This window comes from Oratosquilla oratoria, chromosome 11 (genome assembly GCF_046742065.1).
Source record: "Oratosquilla oratoria isolate Oo_2021 chromosome 11, ASM4674206v1, whole genome shotgun sequence".
Taxonomy (NCBI): domain Eukaryota; kingdom Metazoa; phylum Arthropoda; class Malacostraca; order Stomatopoda; family Squillidae; genus Oratosquilla; species Oratosquilla oratoria.
The window spans coordinates 61,582,189-61,606,810 of NC_134787.1; the positions used below are offsets into that span (position 1 = coordinate 61,582,189).

The window sequence follows — 24,622 nt, forward strand, 5'->3', positions numbered from 1 at the left end:
AAATAATAGGTAATTATAAAATCTTTCATTATATCCTCAACTAACGATGGTATTCTTAAAAAAAAATCCTTATATAAATCTTATGTAAATTCTTGGAAGGGAAAGTTTTATATCAAGGAAAGATCTTTTTAAGAATACTACCGTAAGATTCTTACGATGGTATTCTTAAAAAAAAATCCTTATGTAAATCTTTCCCTTCTAAGGATTTTTTATAAGATTTATATACATGGATTTTTTTTTCTTTTTTTTTTCTTTTTTTTTTAAGAACACCACCATAAGTATCTCAATGTAGCTTTTACATTCCAGCCCTTCCTGTGTCACATGCACTGGTGACACGTTTCCACTAATGACTTGCAAGCTTTGTCACCAGTTGCAAATGCTATTCAAGTTTATATGTGTGTGTGTTTGTATGTTTTAGAGAGAGAGAAAGAGAGACAGAGAGAGAGAGAGAGAGAGAGAAAGAGAGAGAGAAAGAGAGAGAGAAATAGAGAGAGAGAGAGAGAGAAAGAGAGAAGGATAGAGATTTACCATGAAAAAGGATCATGCTGGACTCGTGACTAATAGTTATTACACCCTGGATGATAGCTCAGAGCTCATACAGTCCGATCTATGGGTAATAGCGCGACCTTCCAAACACCACACATCCCTACCCTTATTCAAGGGAGACAAAAATAGCAGTATTGTAAAACCTTCCTTCTCAGATCACCGGCGCCAACCACTACACCAGGATGCCGTGCCTGTGTGTGAGTGTTTCTATGCTGTGCATGTTTGCGAGTTCGTTCATAATGCATTCCCACTTATTGCTTGGGTATATGTACATACACACATACATGTGCATATATATATATATATATATATATATATATATATATAATATATATATATATACATATACAATATATATATATATATAATATGTGTGTGTGTGTGTGTGTGTGTGTGTGTGTGTGTGTGTGTGTGTGTGTGTGTGTGTGTGTGTGTGTGTGTGTGTGTTTCACTGGTTTGTATTGAACTTCTTTATATATAAGGCACCAGTGCTGGCTCATTTGATGATCGTTCTTTATTCACTGAGAATTAATAGACTTTATATCTTTCTTGATATTTTCTTATTCAACATTTTTACTTAATCTTTGTTATTACTTCTATATGCGCACAATCTCGTCTTCCATGCTTGGATACACAATTCGTCTTTCTTCATTCTTTGCGTTGCTATATCAATCTCCCGATAACAAAAGATTGGGAAAAAAAAATATCGAACCGCTTCCCCTCTGGCCACGACGTCCCTGCAGCTTCCCTGGCCGTGTTGGACGAGGCTGTTAGCGAGAGATGGAGTGCGAGAGGTGGAGTGGCGGTGATGGTAGAGATTGACGAGGTGGGGTGGAAGGCTGAATATGAAAGGTGGCCTTGCATGGCCCCAGGCATGACCGTGGTATCCACTGGAGCAATGGGTTGTGGTTTTGCTCGATTCGAAGTAACATTATATACCCTGTTATTCCATAATGCGTACGTGGGAGAGACACCATTCTCTCAGTGTGTTGGTTTTGATGTTGGGGGCTGTTGTTGATGCTATTGTCTATGAATACGTCGCTCTTGGTCGTGTTTATGTCTGAAGATACAATATCAGAGATGTTTGTAGAAATTACATGATAATGTTGACAATAGGGGACTGTTAGCATGCTAGTATGGAACTCAAACCTAGTTGACACATACCTCCATGCACGGTTATAGGCATAAATGTTTCCCTGATGTGTTTAATGTACGTTTATGTATGTCTGCGCTGCTTGTGTGAGAACATAAATTCTTCTCCACGTTTAATGTGTGTGTTTTCATGTATATGTGTGCGTGTGTTTGTGTGTGTGTGTGTGTGTGTGTGTGTGTGTGTGTGTGTGTGAGAGAGAGAGAGAGATTCACCATGGTCTTGGATCACGTGTTGGACTTGTGATCGACAACCATTTCCCTCCGGAAGAGAGCTCAGAGCTCGTATATGACCGATCTATACTGTGACCTTACACGCACACATACCACCAACTCCCCGCCCACGAGAGTTGGAGTAACACCCTGCAGCGCAACGGTACTGAAATTATTTCAGCCCTGGGCGGGATTTGAACCCGGACCACCGTAGTAGCAGCCAGGAACTCTACCAACTGCGCCACGAGTTGTGTGTGCGTGCGTGCGTGTGTGTGTGTGTGTGTGTGTATATGTATGTATGTATGTATGTATGTATGTATGTATGTATTCACCACCATGGTCTTTTGGACCACGTGTTGGACTCGTGATCGACAGCTATTTCCCTCCCGGAAGAGAGCTCAGAGCTCATATGACCGATCTATGGGTAATGCTGTAACCTTAAACGCACACAAGAGTTGGAGTAACACCCCGCAGCGCTGCGATACTGAAATTATTTCATCCCTGGGCGGGATTCGAACCCGGACCACCGTAGTAGCAGCCAGGAACTCTACCAAGTGTGCCACGAGTTTTGTGTGTGTGATTGACCTTGGTCTTTGGATCACGGGTTGGACTCGTGATCGACAGCTATTTCCCTCCCGGAAGAGAGCTCAGAGCTCGTATGACCGATCTATGGTTAATGCTATGACCTTACACACACACACACACACACACACACACACACACACACACACACACACACACACACACACACACACACACACACACACACCTCTCATGGCGTTGTGGTTAGAGCTCTGGCCTGCCACTACGGAGGTCCGGGTTCGACCCTCGCCCGGGGCTGAAATAATATCAGTATCGCAGCGCTGAGGGGTGTTACTCCAACTCTCGTGGGCGGGGGGTTGGGGGTGTGTGTGTGTGCAAGGTCATAGCATTACCCATAGATCGGACCTACGAGCTCTGAGCTCTCTTCCAGGAGGGAAATAGCTGTCGATCACAAGTCCAACACGTGATCCAAAGACCAAGTGAATACACACACACACACCCAACTCCCCGCCCACGTGAGTCGGAGTAACGACCCGAAGCGCAGCGATACTGAAATAATTTCAGCCCTGGGCAGGATTCGAACCAGGTACCGCCAGCACCGCCGTACTGACAGTCTGGGACTCTACCAACCGCGCCACCGAGTCGTGTGTGTGTGTGTGTGTGTGTGTGTGTGTGTGTGTGTGTGTGTGTGTGTGTGTGTGTGTGAGTGTGCGTGTGTGTGTGTGTGAGGGTGAAAGGGGTGAATATCGGTGTCTCATCGAGATGTGTACGTGAGAGGACTAACTGGAAGCTGGAACGGACCCCGACTTCCACTTTTGCAGATTTTGTATGGATATGCAGATTTCGTCGGCATGCAGATTTGTGTTTGTTTGCATTTTTTTTTAATGCAAATTTCCGTGAGCGTGTGCCTCTTTTGTTTGTTTCTCCTTTTACCAACAAATTGATACATGAGAGATTGTTGAATGAATTTGGGCCATTTTCTGCAGGAATCGTTTAGATTAACCATTGTTTGTAATCCCGTCACCAGTACACTCGTATTCTAACAAACAGATTTGCAGAAGAATTAATCAAGAGAAACATGCTGAGTTTTCATTAATTTGTCTCTTATCATCAGATAATTAATTGAAGAGACTGTCCCATCCACTATCGATAAATCTGTTTTTTTTTTTTATCAACTCTAGTTACATGGAGCTCTATTTCCAATGATTAGCTCGCTCTGAATTAATGTAATCAATCGTATATTTTCTTTAGATTAGAATCAAAAGCAAATAATATTGTACTAGTCGACCATTCCATATTGTTGGATATGATATTGGAATAGTTCTAAACCAAGAACCTATCAAAGAATTTTCAGAGGTTCTTAAGCACTTGGTGTAATCTTGCATATCTATTTTGCTGGAATTAGGAGAAATATAGTTCGACATAAAACTCGTATAATTCTTAAAAGTTTGAGTGTTAAAATTATTCTTAAAAGTTTGAGTGTTAAAATTATTCTACAATGCAGTGTACAAATCTGCGCCGGAGTGTGACTAGTTAGCAGAGTTGGGCGCGTTCCTCGGTGCGTTCCTAGGCGCGTTCCGCTTTAGTTTGGCCGCGGTTAGCGTTCCCATAGTATTAAATCTTAAGAGAAGGAGTTTATACGGAAATAGAAGTTCGATAGGCCACTTACTATACCAAAGAAAAAATTCATAGGCCATCATCCAAAAGGTAGGCCACACACTATACCGGCACCTATATTGCTTTAATAGTTTGGGAGCGCACTTAGGAACGCACCGAGGAACGCTTCCAGTTCTGCTAGTTAGGGTTTTCATCCGTTGGAAATCAGATCAAGAATCTTGGAAGGAGCTACTAGATCAGAGCGTATTACTAGTTGATGTCTAATCTTAGAAGTAGTTTAGGGGAGATATAATAAGGACAGAAAACCAGAGGGACAGCAGAATCAGCATTGTTTTTCTAAATGGAAACTGGTTCCCAATCACAGGTGTGCTGAGTGACTTGAACGTAAGGAACCTGTTAAAGTAATTAAAAAATTAACTCAATAAAATGTGCAACAGTTATTCCATGTGGGATTTCACTAGATTGATTGTAACAGTAAGAGTATAAAATGGGTACCTTGTAATTAACATTTTCACCATTGAAGAACTCTTAAGGATATGAATAGAATAACCTGGAATTAATAATGACAAAAGACAAATAAAACCTACCTACCGCTGGAATGACACAGTGGTGAATGAAACAGCCAGGCAAAATAAAGGAATGAATGTTGCATATTAGGTGGAAGGTTGAAAACGCCATGCCATTAACATTTGCATTACGAAGCCTAATCATTTTCCTTCCTGAAGAAAACACAGATCCTGCACTGCAGAATGAGCTGGCTGTCTAAATGATTTACTAGCCTTCGACTTCTTGCAGATAATATCCTAACTCTGCAGTAAGATCCATCATTATGTGTGATAACTGTGGCCTCATTTCTGGAACTTATATTAAGAGAAATAACATTTTATCATAAGGCAGCCTATATAAGTCTTCCATTATTATAATTTCTCCAGAAATGACTTATATTTATGCTGTGAAATGTATTAGATCTCCCTGCAGTGACCTTTTAGAAAATTTAATGTAAATGAAACACATTAATTATACAAGGCTTCCATTATCATTATTTTTCAAGAACAATCTTACAATCATATTGTAGAATGTATTAGGTCTTCCTACAATGGCCTTGCACTATTCTTAATGTAAATAAACCACATTACTGCATTTTTGCATTGTGAGAATACAGAGATTAGTAATCATAAAGCAAGGGAGCATATATATATACATATATATATATATATATATATATATATATATATATATATATATATATATATGACAATTTTTATGACAATCGCATGTAGGACTCGAACCAACTGCTCAGCTATTAGTAAGATAACCGTAAAGTGCCTTAACCCTCTCAGGCACTGAGGCTTTAAGTCTTATATCCCAGAATCTTTTTTATTCCCGAGGATAGTAGAGATCACTAATCTGCGACCCCAATTCCTGTTTTACACAAGACCCGAGCCCATATATATATATATATATATATATATATATATATATATATGTATATATGTTGAGACATTCTGACAGGTTGACGTAAGTGGAGTAGGAAACACAGGAGTCTTGGTCTTGAGTTTATTCCTGACTAGTTTCGCAGGTATGCTTTTTCCTTTGAGAAAGCAAACTTGAGAAACTAGTCAGGAATAAATCCAGACTAGAGCTCCTGTGTTTCCTACTCTCACTTACTTCATATATATTGTAAATATATGTATATATACATATATATATATATATATATATATATATATGTGTGTGTGTGTGTGTGTGTGTGTGTGTGTGTGTGTGTATACATATATATATATATATATGTATATATATATATATATATATATATATATATATGTTAACAACCACAATACACTTTAATTCTAAGCCATCAAGGCCGACATGCAGAAATTGAAATGTGGTACTGCCAAGGACTCGAACCCCAGCATCCTCATGACAAGTGCGATAGTGACTTACCAACTAGGCTATCAAGAGAGAGGGAGTGAGATAGTGACTTACCAACTAGGCTATCAAGAGAGAGGTAGTGCGATAGTGACTTACCAACTAGGCTATCAAGAGAGAGATATCTTGATAGCCTAGTTGGGAAGTCACTACCGAACTTGTCATGAGGATGCTGGGGTTCGAGTCCTTGGCAGTACCACATTTCAATTTCTGCATGTCGGCCTTGATAGCTTAGAATTAAAGTGCATTGTGGTTGTTGAAAATATATCTCTAATCACTGGGACCCATTCAATGTTGTACAAATATATATATATATATATATATATGTATATATATATATACATATATTAATATATATATATACTGTATATATATATATATATATATATATACTGTATATATATATATATATATATATATATATATATATATATATATATATATATATATATATATATATATATATAATATAATCTGTGCGTGGGTATTCATTAATCTATGTATTCGTTTAACCGTTGTGTGCTGTTGGGAAACACTCATCAGAATTTCAATAACCTATCTAAATCGTAGATCTTGCAAACCACATCACGGGCGCAGAACGCCAGGTACAGTCACATTAGCGCAATTAATCGTACATGTGTATGTACATGTGCGTGCGTGCGTGCGTGCGTGCGTCGTATGACTGCGCGTGAGCATGTATATGTACTGATACTTCCTTTTTATTGAAGATTACGAAAAGGCTACAAGAAGTTGCTGCATATACCTATTGAACTGATTTGGGTAATATTGTTCTCGCGTGTCATCGGGAATGACCGATATTAATGTCTCGTAATTGGCAGTTGAGCAATACTGGTGGAATTATTGTATATCTGATTATAGCTGATATTAATATGCAAACGAACATTATCGGGGGAACAATCGGCCCTACATGCAAGGTCTCGTCTTGCGAACTTTATTCTATTTTCAATTTTAGTATGCGTTCAATTTTAGTCTATCTTCAATCTTCGATCCTAATATTTGTTTCCTGGCCTTGGACGAGGAGCTAACAATTCTTTTCCAGACAATCTTGTCATTTTCTTTTCCACTTTCATCGTACTAATTTAATTCCTATGTGTCATTTATAAATTTCATATTTGCCAATAATAAAGTCTCTCCAGATGATATAATTTAAGACTAATAATTTTGATCGTACCATACGTTTTTTAATTCCGACCACCAAGATTTTTATTGAATTATGTAATTTCATTATGTATCAGTTGCTCAAAGACCATAGACTTAATGTATAACACAATTTTAGATGTTTTCGTTCAAAACACCGAAGATGTAAATCGAGGTACACAATTTGTTTGGAAAATATGATAACAACAATTTAGAGAGATATGATATCCTGTTTGTGTAATATATATTTGGTGTTTGAAATATCTAGAAAGTGGGTTTTTGTATTTTTCATTAAGGGTGTGAGCTTGACTTGTGAGTTTTTGTCAATTTTACCATTATGGGTGTGATCTTTTGTCTTGTGAGCAAATGTCAGGGAACCAAAGTAAACATTGCAGTGAGCACTGAAACATTTGTTTTTTTTTAAGAGGAGATTAGATAGCTTCATGGATGGGGATGACAGGTGGGGAGGGACATGGAACTGCCTAGTGTAGGACTTATGGCCTCTCGCAACCTCCCCGTTCTTATTTTCTTGCGACCTTTTCATTAAGATTCCCCATAGATTCCCGCATTTAATTAACCACCTCAGTACATTCTTCCACATCAGATACAAATTTCATCTTCACTTCAACTTTTTTTTTCCTAATTAAAATTTCTTTTTTCATACAGTTAAGTCTCCCAACTTTATTTAAGTCTTCTCCAAACGTAGGCTTAGGTCTTGTTTTCCATATGTTATTTTCATTTCTTATTTACTCGTTTCCTTTTAAACGACACCTTTTGACTGGATATTCCTAGCATTTGTCTTGATATCCCTTATCCACGATTCATTTATTATTAGTTATATGTCAATTTATTATAATTTACTATTTACCTGTTTGTTTATTACTTAACTATACCTATGCATTTATTTATGTATTTTATTTATTATTTACATTATTATAGTTTTTATTTATTCATTTATTTATTTATTTATTTATCATTATTATGATTTTTTCGCATCCGACCTAGATATGGACCAAAAGGTCTCCTGTCGGCATGCTCCGCCTTTGTAATCCTTTGTAATAAAGGTTATTCGTGACCATTTAATATCATATTTCAAAGGAAGTAAACACCAAAATCGATATTTAAAAATGAAATGTTTTAAACTTCTCTTCACCTAGACACATCCTTGACTATTTTGTTTAACTGAGGAATCATCATGCTTTAAAGACAATCATATTGTTTTAGCACAGTGAGCTAGTTTATACATTCTACTATAGTTAGAACTAGATGAGTTTAATTAACTCAGTGCGTGTCGATATTGTGATAGGGTTAAGTATATCCCCTTATCCATTATTACGATGTATGTATATGGTTACATGGCTGGCATTTAGTATGCAAAATGTTAATATTAGATCAAGTGAACTATTTTTTCATCGTTTCTTCTGGCAGACTTGTTCGTGTTTAATGCTCCTTACTATCAATTTTCTTTAATTATACAAATTACATATTTTGTTCCTCCTGACCACAGACAAATTTATCCACCGAAGAGCAGAACCCCATGCTGAAGGTATTAAGATTTTCTCATCTAACCCTTTATCATTTCGACAAAGACCCCAAATTTTCTTCCAGCTGAGCCAAGGATCCCACTGAAGAAATCTATACAAATCCCCGCGTGGGCTTTGACAAAGATAAACAGATAAAAGAGAACACCATTTTCTTTCGTTCTCTTCAGGGGAAAGAGGTGTCTCACAACACGAGCGCTGGCGTGGTGGTCGGAGTTCGTGACCTGGTCCTGGGCGGAATCCAGCGAGGTCAGGCAGGAGCCTACACGTGCCGAGCCACGAACACGGAAGGAGCCGGAAGCAGTGCTCCGCTCAACATCACTGTGCTCTGTGAGTATTATTGGCTTGGAGAATGAGAAGTCAGTCTCTCTCTTCCTCACTTTCTCGGTCTCCTTCTTCCTTCCCCACTCTCCTTCTCTTCTCTCTCTCTCTCTCTCTCTCTCTCTCTCTCTCTCTCTCTCTCTCTCTCTCTCTCTCTCTCTCTCTCTCTCTCTCTCTCTCTCTCTCTCTCTCTCTCTCTCTTTCTCTCTCTCTCTCTATCTATCTATCTATCTATCTATCTATCTATCTCTCTCCCTCCCTTCTCTCTCTCTCTCTCTCTCTCTCTCTCTCTCTCTCTCTCTCTCTCTCTCTCTCTCTCTCTCTCTCTCTCTCTCTCTCTCTCTGCTTACTGCCTACCTGCTTGTCTCTCTTTGTGTGTGTGTGTGTGTGTGTGTGTGTGTGTGTGTGTCTGTTTCTGTGTATGTGTGTGTGTATTTGTGCGTGTGTTTGTGTGTTTGTGCGAGTGTGTTTGTTTGTGCGTGCGTGTGTGTGCTTGTGCGAGTGTGTGTGTTGTGCGAGTGTGTGTTTGTGCGTGTGTGTGTTTGTGCGAGTGTATTTGTGCGCGTGTGTGTGTTTGTGCGTGTGTGTTTATGCGTGTGTGTTTGTGCGTGTGTGTTTGTGCTTGCGTGTTTGTGCTTGTGTGATAGTGCGTGTGTGTTTTGTGCTTGTGTGTAAGTGCGTGTGTGTTAGTGCGTGTGTGTTTGTGCGTGTGTGTTAGTGTGTGTTTGTTTGTGTGTGTAAGTGCGTGCGTGCGTGCGTGCGTGCTGCTCTTTCCCCCTTCTCTCTCTATCTGTCTTTCTCTCTCTTTTATTCACCTTCATGCTTGGTCATGGGTTGATGTATTTTTACCATCTAGTAGAGAATTAATTGTTTGTCTCAGACTGAAAATACAGACATTGCAGGTTTAGCTGTTACTCACTGATCAGAAGAAGTCTTTGTCTAACTTTAGAACTAGAAAATATCATAGACTTTTTTATTATCTTTATCCAACTTCTGGGAATTTTTAATGTTTACGAAATGCCTTCCCTTTCGTTTGTCATGTACTTGTCTATTCTTAAACTTTGTTTGCGATAAAAGATTGGTTTTAGAACACAGAGAAAATGGCAGACGAATTACTAAATGTATACTAGATGTAATCTTTAAAACATCTAATATTACTTATGAATTAGCACCTACAATATTTGTAATAGAATAGGTATAAGATGAATGTTTTAAAGAGATATCGAACCCGTATATACCACATGGAATCACATACAATGAGCTACATTAGCAAAAGTATCATGAGATGTATGAAGAATTAGTATAAATGTATGGAACAAATAATGAGTAAAGAAATGGTATTGTAATCGTAAACTGACTCACAAATAGGGTTCAAATAACTTTTAGTCGTTGGAAACTTAAACTTTTGTAATATTTATCTTATCACAATACGTACATATGCTCTATGATTTTTCCTGAGTAAATAGAGATTGAATATCATCTATACGAATTTTGTAGGTTAAGATTGAAAAATATTCACTATTCATCAAAAAGGCAAGGGAAATATCTATTTCCATTTTCCTATTTTCTAATCTATCAGTTGCGGAACATCTTTACATTTTTTCGTTTCAACACGACAGATTCTTTCATTTATTTTCCAGACATCTACACTCTTTTAGATTATAACTAAACTTACACCAAATCAGAACATACGCCCACTCTACATTCATTCAACACCCATCTAAACCCATCGAATGTGTCCATATAAATACCAGAAAATAACCTAAGTATGGTGAAAGAAGGTAACCACAAGAATCACAAAATTTGTTGATCTTTGCACTTTCTTCATCCAGGAAAATGAACGAGTGTTTTTCATCCATCCTGACCGATGCATTATGAAAAGTTTAAAAAGATATAGGATATATAAGATTCCAGAGGTCTCTATTTGTTTCGCTAGATACATAACTCTCCTTTTAACACACAATCTATTTGTCTATTTCCCCATGTGCCTCCGTATAAATATATATATATATATATACATATATATATATATATTTATATATATATATATATATATATATATATAAACTTATTTCTGTCCATTTATCTATTTATCAACGTATCTCTATCCCTGTATCCATCGATCCCTCTATATTTACGTTGTTTACGTAGTTTTGTCTATGATTCTTTTAAACTGTGTGTGAATGGATGCATGTGTTTGTGTGTTTGTGTGTGTGTGTGTGTGTGTTTCTGTGTGTGTGTATGTGTGTGTGTGTGTGTGTGTGTGTGTGTGTGTGTGTGTGTGTGTGTGTGTGTGTGTGTGTGTGTGTGTGTGTGTGTGTGTGTGTGTGTGTGTGTGTGACTGTGTGTGCGCGCGCTCGTGTTTGTATATGACTGCGTATCTGTCCGTGCGTGTATGTGTGTGTGTATGTATGTGTTTTTGTATATTTTTGTGTTTAGATTACTTAGAGTCAATTCATATTACCCAATATTACATCCTGTTTCCTATACTTTTACTCACCATTATTTCAAAAAACGTTTCCAATATTTTTCTCAAATTCCGAGGTGCATTCATTGCTTTGTAAATCTGTGCATTCTCGTTATTGCGTGTGAACTCTGCGCTTGCAATCTCAGCACATATGTATTAATGTATTTACATTTGTTTTCAAATTGGGTCTTCCTGTGCTCTTTCGAGGTTGCGATTTCCTGTACAAGTTTTATTGCAGATATTTGTTTTTAATTCTATGCGTATACACACACGCGCGCGCAAGCACGCACGCACACACACACATACACACACACACACACACACACACACACACACACACACACACACACACACACACACACACACAATCGTCGGATTGACGGCGAAGATTGGAACTCCGGAAAAAAACGCAATTTTCGTGAATTTCAACTGCGAGGAAGTACCTTTTTGTATTAGTAGGGAAGGGGAAAGCTCGTGGTGTAGTAGAAAGGTAATGAAAGGGGTGAAGGGGAGGGATTACTGAGGGAAATGGAAGGAAATGAGGAGGGAGACGAACGTACTCCCCTTGACAACAGAAAAAATATAAACAAGAGGTCTGCTGACGACACGGGAAATCGAAAATATCAGTAAAAGCATTAAGGTTAGAGATATAGATAAGAACAACAACACAATGGAAAGTGAAAATAATAATTTCCATGAATTTAATGAGGGGGGGGGATGCCAACCTCCCACGATTAGCAAGTCTAGAAGAAAAACTAGAGAAAATGACCGAACATTAGGAGAGTAGGTTCGGTCAACTTACAAGGATAGCACAGAGAGTTGATAAATTAGAAGAGTTAAAGAAGGAGAGCCAAACCCTAACTAAGGAAACAGAAGAATTAAAAAGACAGTTAAAGAAGTAAAAGATGAGAATGAAGAATTAAAGAGGAATAATAAAGAGAATAGATAAGCCATAGCAAAAGAAGTACAGGTTTGGAAAAAAGTCCAAGAGAATAACAAAATTGTATATAAAGATATAGTAGCACAACAGATGAAAGATCAAACTAAAGACACAATTATTAAAGTGATGAGGGGGGAAGAGAATATAGTGAGAGACTTAGTAGATAAAAAGAAATGTATAATTATATTGGGAATGGAAGAGAAATATAATACAAATTGGACTACAAGAATAAAGGAGGAGAAGGAGAAAGTAAATAATATATTGGTAGTAGTTCAAGAAGATGGAGCAAAAACAGGGAAAGTAATAGAAGAAATATATAGACTAGGGAAATACAATACAGATAAGACCAGACCAATTAAGATCAAATTCAGGTCACAAACAACAACAGAGAATATCTTAGCAAAAACAGGGAAACTACCAAACAGTGAACAATTTAAACAGATATGGATAAAAAGAGAAATGAACAAAGAGGAAAGAGAGGATGAGAAAGCAAAAAGACAAGAAGCTAAGGGAAAAAAACGAGAGAAGAACAGAGACAGAAAAAGAGAAATTCTATTGGAAAGTAGTGAATATGAAAGTGAGAAAATGGTACATAACAGAGAAAAACGGAAGGGGAACAGAAAACACGATGGAAGTAGCAGAAAATTGAAAATGTCTTACACAAATACAGATGGCTTAATAACAGCCTTGAACGAACTGAATGATTACCTGAAAGAAAAAGAATCAGACATAATGGGAATTGTAGAGAAAATTGAAAGGTCCACTACCACCCAACAGTGTAGGACATGGTGCATATAATTGTTGGATTAGAAACAGAGAGGTAAAACAAGGGGGTGGAGTTATGTTCCTGACTAAGAAGGATATAAATGTGAAGAATGTCACATATGGAAAAAATAGAGTAGAGATGATTATGATGGAAGTGGAAGACAAAGATAGGAAGAGCAGAAAGTTTGTAATAAATTATGTGCCTCCTAAAACAGCCTCGTGGGATGAGAGAGAACATAAAAGTATGTTAGAAGACACAAGGATAACATTAAATAAGATAATGGAAGATGGAGGAAGAATAGTTATAATGGGTGACTTTAATTGTAAAGAAGTCTGCTGGGAAGAGATGACAGTAAAGGGCGGAGAAGACTCATGGGGAAATATACTACCTGATATGATAATTGACCACACAATGCCGCAATGGATTCAGGAGAACACTAGGTTTAGAAATTAAGAAGAACCATCGAGACTGAACCTAATAATCACATCAGAACCTGAGATAGAGGAAAAGATTGAATATAAGACACCAATAAGTAAAAGTGACCACATATTGGTTGAAATTAAACTAAATGAGGAAAAATACATAAAAAGAAATGAACAGTATAGAAAAGGAAGATTGATGTATGAAAAAACAAATTTTGATAAAATAAAAGAATTCTTTCAAAAAGAAGACTGGGAAAGAATATACAAAGAGGAAACAACAGTGGAAGAGAAATGGAATATTTTGACAAGAATTTATAAAGGAGTTGAAAAGTATGTCCCAAGACAAAAACAAGAAAAAGAATATGTAAAGTGCTGGTACAACAAAACTTGTAGGCAGACAAAAGACAAAAGAGACAAAGCTTGGACAAAATGAAAAAAAAGACAAAAGACCTGAAAAATGGAAAATATATACTAGTTATAGAAATGAATATGTACAAGTGTGCAGAGAAGAAAAAAGAAAATACAAAAAAGATGTCATAGAAAAATGTAAAGACCAACCAAAACTATTTTACAGATTTTTAAATAACAAAGTGAAAAACAAACAAGATTTAGAGAAACTACAACAAGGAGGAGTTGAATACACAGAGGAAATAGAAATGGCAGAAATTATGAACAAGCATTTTAAATCAGTGTTTACAAGGGAGAACGTACAACCTAGTGATGTCGAATGTGAGGAGAAAGTCCCTCCTATGAAAGAAATAGAAGTAACAAGGAATGAAATAATAAAACACTTGAATAATCTTGATGTTAGAAAATCGCATGGACCAGATGAAATAGCAAACTGGATTTTGAGGGAATGCAGGAATGAACTGGCAGACAAAATACATAGCCTAATAAACAGTTCATTGAAAGAAGGAAAAGTTCCAAAAGATTGGAGAAGAGCAAATATAGTACCTATATATAAAGGGGGAAACAAAGAAGACCCTACAAACAATAGACCAGTCTCTCTAACAAGCACGATAGCAAAAATTTGTGAAAGAATTATCAAAAGTAGATGGGTAAGGCATTTTGAAAAAAACAACGTACTAAATCCAAGACAATTTGGATTAAGACAAGGACGATCATGCGTCACAAACTTAATATGTTTCTATACAAGACTAATAGATATAATACAAGAAAGAGATGGATGAGCTGATTGTGCATTTCTAGACCTAAAAAACCCTTTGACAAGGTGCCACATAAGTTGCTTAAGAAGTTAGAAACTACAGGTGGAATACAGGGCAAACTGCTTAAATGGATGGAAGACTTTTTGCAAGAAAGAAAAATGAGAGTGGTGATAAGAGACAAACACACTAATTGGGATGAAGTGATAAGTGGTGTTCCACAAGGAACAGTTCTGGCCCCAATAATGTTTGTTATATATATTAATGATATGGATGAAGGAATTGAAAGTTATATGAGCTTCTTTGCTGATGATGCAAAACTATTGAAAAAGTGAACACGAAAGAAGATTGTGAGTCACTACAGAGTGATCTCAATAAAGTATGGGAATGAAATAGGAAGTGGGAGATGGAGTTCAATACTAAGAAGTGTAGTATAATGGAATTTGGAAAAAGCAAAATAAGAATAGCAGGATCATATAAATTGGGAGAAGGAATAAAAAAAGTAGAAAATGAGAAGGACCTGGGAGTCATTATTATGAATAATATGTCACCTGAGAAACATATGAACAAGATTTTTGGAGAAATTTATAATTTAATAAGAACAATCAAAGTGGCATTTACATACCTGGGTGAAGAAATGGTGAAGAAAATACTAATCACTTTGATAAGACCAAGATTAGAAAATGCAGCAACGATGTGGTCACCAAGTACAAAAAAATGTATAACAAAACTTGAAAGAATACAAAAACAACTAAAAAAAATTGGCACCAACACTCTCAAAACTATCATATGAAGAGAGACAAGCAAAATTTGAACTACAGACATTAGAGCAAAGAAGAAAAAGAGGAGATTTGATAACTATTCATAGAATCATGAAAGGCATAGAAACTATTGATAGAGAGGATCTAATAAAATGGGATGATAGAAATATAAGAGGAAAGAAAATCAAGAAAGACAGTTATAGAAGAGATCTGAAAAAGAACAGCTTTCCCCACAGAGTAATAGACATTTGGAACATGTTAGATGAGAAAGTGGTGTGTGCAAAAACAATACATGAATTTAAAAACATTTTAGATCAAATGAGATATGAAGACGGTACACAACGAGCATAGCTCCCCTTCCCGTAAAATACAACTAGGTAAATACACGCACGCACACACATACGCACACACACACACACACACACACACACACACACACACACACACACACACACACACACACACACACATATATATATATATATACATATATACAGTTATTCTGTTATTACTTTGTAATTATATCGCTTTTTTCATATGCAGTCTGGATTGTGCCTCTATTACTTCAGATCCCAGTCTGCTTTACTGGCTATTATCCTTGTTAAGAAACACTACATTTTTATCCTGAACTAAAAACTCACTATCGGAGTAAGACAAAAAACAGAAACTGAAATTTTATTTTATTTTTACGAATGTGGTACTGCATAGTTCCTCTCTTTTTCATCTGAGTTTTCTCTCTCTCTCTTCTCTCTCTCTCTCTCTCTCTCTCTCTCTCTCTCTCTCTCTCTCTCTCTCTCTCTCTCTCTCTCTCTCTCTCTCTCTCTCTCTCTCTCTCTCTCTCTCTCTCTCTCTCCCTCTCTCTCTCTCTCTCTCTCTCTCTCTCTCTCTCTCTCTCTCTCTCTCTCTCTCTCTCTCTCTCTCTCTCTGTCTCTCTCTCCCTCTCTCTCCCTCTCTCTCTCTCTGTCTGTCTATCTCTCTCTCTCTCTCTCTCTCTCTCTCTCTCTCTCTCTCTCTCTCTCTCTCTCTCTCTCTCTCTCTCTCTCTCTCTCACTCTCACTCTCTCTCTCTCTCTCTCTCTTTCACTGATAGCTTCACATCGCCTGCTATATGAATGGCTCTCTCTGAACCCACATATACAGGGCGATCGTTTCTCAACTCTTTCCTAGTTCCTCCTTCCTTTTCCACTTTCTACGTGAATACACTCATGTGTGTACAAGTATTTTTTATACTACCTGTTCGTGTATGTCTGTATGTTGTAGCAAAAACGTGAGTTTATCTTTTTAATGTATTTCTTGTCGATAGACTTACGTATACGTTTGTTATGTGGTTCTAAGTGCCATTTTTTCAGGTATTTAGTTGATCTAATCCCTGATTTCTCTTTCTGATCACCTATGTAAATTTATCTCTAATTATTAGATGTCGTTGTATTGTTTTATGGCTAGACCCTCTTCCACCAGATTCTTTGTGTACTGATTTCAATCTTATGAGGAAGTGTGGTTGTTGGTAGTTGTTTTCAATTTTCCTGTTTTAATATTTTTGTTTGCAGTTAAACTGATATTTTGCGTGATCATTTATTTTCTATTGCATAAACAGGTCTCGTTAGCCTCTCCGTATTGCCTGTATTACTGTATTGCCTGTATTGCTTCCTATGTTGTCAAGTCCTATAGACTCAGAACCTACCTCCGTCTATGTATACGTGTACATACCAGTGTACACGCACGTGTACCTTTACGTGTACACATTCAGGACACCTGCACATACATGTACGTATGTGTGTTTGTGCTTGTCCGTATGCTTTTGTATATTCATATACGGGTTTGTGTACGTGTATATACACGTATACATATTCATATACGAATAATATACACATACGTATAGATGAATGCATGTATACATTTTTTCCATACACTGATTTCATGTTCCCAGCTGAGCTTAGGGTATTTTTTTTTCTGTATATATGTATTTTTTTTCTAATATCCAGTTGCTGTATTCAGGCCAATGTAACAAAATGAGAGTTTCCTATCTGCTTGTAATGCATACTGTCCCGAATATGGTGCCTCCGTTTTCTTTCGAGTCGAGTTTGTTGGTAAATATTATCTTCGAATATTTCTCGTAGGCTTTTCTTATTTCCATTTTCTATTGAATCTTCTTTATAAGAGTGCTTGAGTTCCATTTTTTTTTCATTTGGCCTCTTTTGAACTTTGTTATACGTATTTTCTTAAGTATGTTTTCATATATTATCAGTATAATTTTTATTTTTGTCTTAGATATATGAGTATGTCGTTATCATTCCATTGTTTTCGTTTTATGTGACCTACGAGCATCACCAGGAACCCATCTGTGTATTTCTTCCGACAAACCATTTGTATGCACAAGGACCACGACCGTTTTTCTTACCACAGTCGTTAAGTTACAACTTTCATTTTACTTTTTTTTCTAAGAAGTTCCTCTTCTTGTCTAACAACTCCTTCCCATTCCACTAATTTATTTTCTTCTTTTTTCTTTTCCTTTTTTTTTCTTTTCCCCTCTACTTTCTTGGTCGTCTTTGCAGTATGTAGCAGGTGCTCCGTTGGTGTCTAGATATATGCAAATTGCGGGACCGTTGTTCTCAAGTAAAATGTCCATATCTCTGTTACGTAAATATAGGTTGGAAGCACGTGCCGTTTCTAGATTATATATATATATATATATATATATATATATATATATGTGTGTGTGTGTGTGTGTGTGTGTGTGTGTGTGTGTGTGTGTGTGTGTGTGTGTGTGTGTGTGTGTGTGTGTTTCAAATATAACACATCCCCTTGTCTCCGGTCATACTTTCCTTGTTAGTTACCTCTTCTTAGATGAGTGGATTCTTCTTGTCAACCTGTTTATATATATATATATATATATATATGTATGTATATATACATATATATGTATGTATATATGTTCGTAAAGAGCTGGAGTCCGGGAGCCATGTTATCGGAAAATTTCAAAACACTGGACTCAGAGTAACAGAATTTATTACCGACGAACGAAGCCATCCAGTTCGAAATGGAGAGGGAAGTGGAAGGACAGTTGCCGTTCCTGGACGTCTTGGTAGCAAGATGTGGGCACAGTATTACTACGGGTGTATAGAAAGGATACTCATACGGACAGGCTCTTGGATTGTGAGAGTTGCCACCCGGTGGAGCATAAGAAGAGTGTGGTCAAGACGTTGTGGTCAAGAGCGGGGAATTTGTGCTCGACTGAGGATAACTTAAAAGAAGAGAGGAAACACCTGGAGAAGGTCTTTGCGGACAACGGGTACCCCAAATCGGTCATTAGAAGATGGAACACAGCGCAGGGAAGAAGAAGAAAAACTACAGCGGACACGAGACAGGCGGTAACTAGAAGGATTACCTTACCATATGTGAAGGGGGCATCTGAGATGGCTGCTAGGTTATTGAGGAAGCGCGGTGTTAAGGTAGCTCACAAGCCCGCAAATACTCTACATGGTGCTCTGACTAAGGTAAAAGACACGGAGGAGAAAGAGAACAAGACGGGAGTTGTATATGATATTGGCTGCGGCAACTGTGGTACTCGCTACATAGGAGAGACGGGTAAGAAATTATCGACAAGAGTTAAAGAACATCAACGAGCTGTAAATCGTAAAGATGGTAGTTCGGCGATATTCAGGCACTGCCAGGAGCAGCACGAGATGGATTGGGACAATGTTGGTGCGATTTACAGAAACAACAAGAAAGGAGGGAGGTTATTTTTGGAAGCTTGGGCGAGTGACAGCAACAACGTCAACAGATGCATCAATCTAATTCCAATTTACAAGGGAGTGAAGGACAGGCAGGAGAGAAGGGGCAGCGATCGGAGACCAGTGTAGTGCTTTTACGTCGGGACCGTGAGGTTTGGCATTCTTGTGCCTTTTGCTCTTTTATTTTTGGTAGTCCCATTGTGATGATACTTTATATAACTTTGTAATCATTCTTCTTTTTCTTTTATCGTTCAGAATTGGTTTTGTTTTGTTTATTGTTTTGTTTCGCTGCTATTGGGTTCATTGTCATTTTGTCGAGTTTATTACTTTTTGTCCCCCCCCCCTGTTTTCTTTCAGCGGACACTTTATACACTGTACTTTCTTTATGTCATTCAGTTTTGGAGTTGGTTGATAGTTTTGATTTGTACTGATAAGGGAGCTAAGCACAAGCAGGACAGAAAGAGCGGCGATAGGCGACCCGTGTGGTGCTTTTGGGTCCGGACTGTGATTTTTTATATATTTTTCATTATGTCGGTTTGCCATTTTTTGCTTTTTGTTATTTCTGTGGACACTGTACAAACTTTGTAATTAAATTTCTTTTTGTGATTTAGTGTTGGTTTTTTATTTTGTTTTTGTTTTGTTTTATAGTTTGATTTGTACTGATAAGGACATACAGGACAGTTAGAGCGGTGACAGACGACCCGTCTAGTGCTTTTATGTCTGGTCTGTGACATTTGATATTTTTCTTTTTGCTCTTTTTATTTTTTATTTTCGGGGGTTCCACTTGTTGACACTTTGTACTTACTCTGTTGTTAATTTCTGGGTGTCGTTCAGAATTTGTATTGTTCCGTTTATTTTGACATGGGATATGTGGATTTTTTGTCAATTCTTTTCATTTGGGTGGACGCTTTATACATATGTGAAATTAATTCCCTTTTGTCATTTGGAATAGGTTTTGATTTTGTTCAACTCTGTTCAATCCGGTGGGACCTGTCCCAGAGAACATAGGTACACTATATAACTGAATCCTTTTGCTTACAATGTATAACCCTGAGGACGAACCCCGGACAGGGTTCGAAACGTCGGTAATCAATTCTGTTACTCTGAGTCCAGTATGTATATATATATATATATATATATATATATATATATATATATATATATGAAATTATTATAAGAGCCGTGCATTCTGTTTATAACTAAAAACTAGGTATACAAGCTTCCAATGAAATGGTCTCACGGCATTACTCCACTGCCTTTTTCAATTTCAAAATATTTTACTTGCCTGGCACAACCACTCATATTGGTCAACTTTTTCTTTTAGTAATTTATTTATTCATCTACTTATTTTCATGTGCAACTCCTACGTTAGGTCAACTATTTCCATCTTTTGATTTCTCCGTTATTATAAATGCATTTTGTTTGATTTATTCACATCTTTCCTATCCCTTTCTTTTGTTAATGGTCCCTTTCCTTTGTGTGGCTGTGAGTCTATTTTTAAGAAACAGTAATCCAAATTATCAGTGTTTGAAAATTACGTCCTGTAGATGGCGTCCTCCTATCCGAATGCATTTTTTCAATATGCTGTTGAGGTTCCCCATTGCTCGTTGCAACATCTCAGCTGGGATATCACAGTTTGTTCTCTGTTCCTTGCAAATGTATCAGGCAATAAAGGGACAAAGTCTAAAACATACAGACGGGAAATTTTATGTTTTCTTTATTGATTTGCAAGAAAGGTGACTTTTTTTTTAAATCAATTCTAGTCAGATAACGCACTTAAGTGGATAACTACCTTGTTTATTTATTTTTATTCATTTATATATTTACCTGTATATTTGTCTATTTATGCAATCATTCTTTTAGTACTCTCTGATTAGGTTTATTTATTCATCTGTTTATTTACTCACTTATCTATTCATTTATCTATTTATTTAATAAATTACGTATATCTACATATCTATTTATTCATTCATTCATTAACTTATATATTTTACGCGGAGGAAAAACCAACATGAAATGAAAATAGGAAGGTCGTGCAGTATCTCAGGGCACATTGAGTCTCGTGGATGGTGTTTTTTTTTTTTGAGTCTTGGGATACGACCGATTGAAGTGTCTGGGAGAGCTTTGGGGAGGTGAGACAGCCGCTGACTCGGCAGGTTGCTCGGTAACTTGATGAAACTCATCCGCCGATCGGGAGGCTTTTCAAATGAAGACACAGATTTTGGGAGGTTCGAATTTGTCCCAGTAATGGTAGTTATGTATGTAGTGGTCCTCATAGTGTCTCATTTGGCTTTTTAGTCTGTAATCTAGCTCTCATTTTTCACATGTTTTATAGTGGTGCATATAGAACGCTGATACTACGTTTTCTGTACTTTGGGTATATTCTGTCTCTTATAGACTCTTATTCTTTTGTTAGGATCTCAGTTTATCATCTTTGCTCCGAATTAAGACTCCTTCCCCCTGTTTTCCTCTTATGTCTAATCTATATATATGCGATATCCATGCAAAGGTAATAATAGATCTATTATCTTATTAGCCAGCCTGGTCCTTGCTATATCTTTTATGTCAAATTAATTTTCAGCAGTTTTATTTATACAGTTTTTGAAGTTGTTAAAAAAATATGTACGAAATGCTCATGCACTTGTTACATTTGCTTAATTTTGTGTTCAGGAATTCTTTTGATTCTAATCGTATCGTTTTACTGTTCCTGTATCTTCCTTCTTAGAAAAGGTCTTTACTGAATCATTCTCATAGTACATGTAATCTTTGCATCAAGCATACATTCTTTTCATATAGCCCTTTATTCACTCTTCATGCACTGATTTTTTTTTTGTATCTTATAGTAAACATTTGTATTTTTTTTCACAATCACTATCCTTATCTTTTAATAAGGAAGAGAACATAAATTGAGATTTTTCTAGTTTATTTTTGTCTTTGCTTAGTTTATGTGTCTGGTATTTCATTGATTTTTCTCATCCCCTCTAGTCCCGTAACTTTTTCTATATTTTTTTCTCGACATTGGCATTATATCGTATTCGCCATTTTTGTTCCATGATATTGTTATTATTTGGTTTTATCTTAACGAATAGTATCTCGGTGTGTTCATCAGCAACTTGTGTATATATCTGAATAGAATCACCAGTGACGGCGTAGTCAATCAAATAATTCCGACAGTCGTCCCCGGATTCGAAGCGTCGGCATTGTGTTCTCGCAAGCCTCGGTTCGAACCCGGGGGGACGACAGTCGGAATTATTTGTTTGTTTATATATCTTTAAGCTATTTTCATTCCCTTAATTCCATTTTGTTCTAATTATATCGTCGGGCTCTCATGGTTCATCGTCTCGTCACCTCGTCTGTCCAGATTCTTTCAATCCATTATTCCCTTTCCACATTAATGGGACTGTTCTTCCATTCCATGATTTCTTTCAAGAACAACATATTTCTTGCATTGATCTTAAACGAGTTTTCATTATGCCATTCCCCTTCTGTTACGGACATTTTCATTTCTGTTGTCTCTCCTTCACATCTGCGTCTATGAATGCTTCCGTCTCTTGTCAGAACCTGTTCAGTATCTCTTATCTTTTACTTCATGAGCTTCTGTCTCCTCCGCCTCTGTTTCTGAAATGTTGTATCATGCAACTGTTTGCATTGTGTTTGTATTCGCTACTCCCCTCGTATACTTTCTCTTCATCAGTGTACAAAAAATATCTCAGAAGTGTTTGTCCACAGTGAAAATGAAATCATTCTCCGTTTCATATGTTAATAAAATCCCTTGAAATATGTTTTAGTGTTCATAAAAGCAGGTAAATAAACAGAACGGTGGATTGTGCTCTTTAGATGTCCCACAAGAACAAGGATGGGGTACTGGTAGTTCTGAATCCGCTATGATTTGTGTTATCTATTAAAAAGACAACATAAAAATAGAATAAGTTTAATATCATAAGGTGTTTTTGGGCATATGTTATATCCGTATGCATATTTGAAAGACTGACATAAATGATCAAATATGTAACATAAATGATCAAATATGTAAAATCTGTTTTACAAGAATTTTCTGAAATGGAAACTTATAAGAAATAACATCACTGAGCGAGATAGAAGCAGTTTCAGTGTGTAGGTGCAATTTTTCTCGATGTGTATTTTGTGTGCATTTTTTACAATGCATTTGTTTGATAGAATAAGGAATTGTTATATTAAAAAATATAAATGTCAGTAAAACATATTTGCATATCAAGGAGTAGAATCTAGGACTTGAACATGACTTTAGAGGACATCGCAAGGTTGATGAAGAGGTAGTTAACAGTTAAAGATAAGATAGAAAGAGGCTAGGCTATAATATGAATAAAGGTTTGCAAGTATAGCAAAGGATACAAAGAAACTAATTAACTGAGACTTGGGGGGGGTACGAATAAGATGCGTCTTCTTCAAGATATTGATAGAGGATGTAATGTCTGGGATGAACGAATGAATATGCTCATGAAGGATTTGGAACGGGGTTGCTGATTGGGTCGGAGTGAAGTAGGATTTGAGGAATTAAGACTTGGAATGGTCACGTGGGTAGACGTGGGAGGAGATAGAAGTAATTTATTTTATATTATTTTTATTTTTTATCATTTGTCTGTTCGATTTTCATTTATTATTAGTTATATGTCAATTTATCATTATTTACTGTTTACCTGTTTGTTTATTATTTAATTATACCTATGCATTTATTTATGTATTTTATTCGTTATTTTCATTATTATAGTTTTTATTTATTACTTTATTGTTATTATGATTTTTTTCGCATCCGACCTAGATATGGACCAAAAGGTCTCCTGTCGGCATGCTCCGCCTTTGTAATCCTTTGTAATCCTTATTTCCCGGCGTATTAGACGCGCTTTTTTATATCCAAAAGTATTACAAAACCGTCTTCCGTGCGGCCGTATTACGAACGCACAGACTCGTACATTTCTCCGACAAAACCGCTTTAGAATGTTGTTCAGTAAATATATGATGAAATATACTATTTTTCCATCAAATATCTTTATAGGATAGGGGTGTGTTATGCAAGAGTGTGGGTTATACACCGGTAAATACGGTATTTTGTGAAGGTTAGAAGTATTGGGGTCCCGAATATGAGGTATGGATGCAAATTGAAGTACGTTTTAAGAATGGTCGAGGTTTAAGATAAATGGAACTAGAAAGAAAACGGAGGAATGGAACTAGAAAGAAAACGGAGGACAGATGAAAGTAGAGATATAATTTGCATGGGAGGGCGCGGTATATTGCAATTTATTGGTGAAAAGGCTTCTTAGAATGAGCTTCATTGATCTCAGTTCTGATACCACTGGCTCATAATTTCGAATGTCAGGAG

General features: G+C 36.7%; 1 protein-coding gene across 2 annotated transcripts in view; it reads left to right on the plus strand.

Moving 5' to 3' along the window:
* The window catches only part of LOC143029856 (uncharacterized), a 454,511-nt gene that overhangs the window by 385,261 nt on the left and 44,628 nt on the right, over window positions 1–24,622 (plus strand). For both annotated transcript variants that reach the window (XM_076192967.1, XM_076192968.1), the window contains exon 9: window positions 8,867–9,026. In XM_076192967.1, coding sequence (XP_076049082.1) covers window positions 8,867–9,026 — 160 coding nt within the window. The remainder of the gene's footprint in view (window positions 1–8,866; window positions 9,027–24,622) is intronic.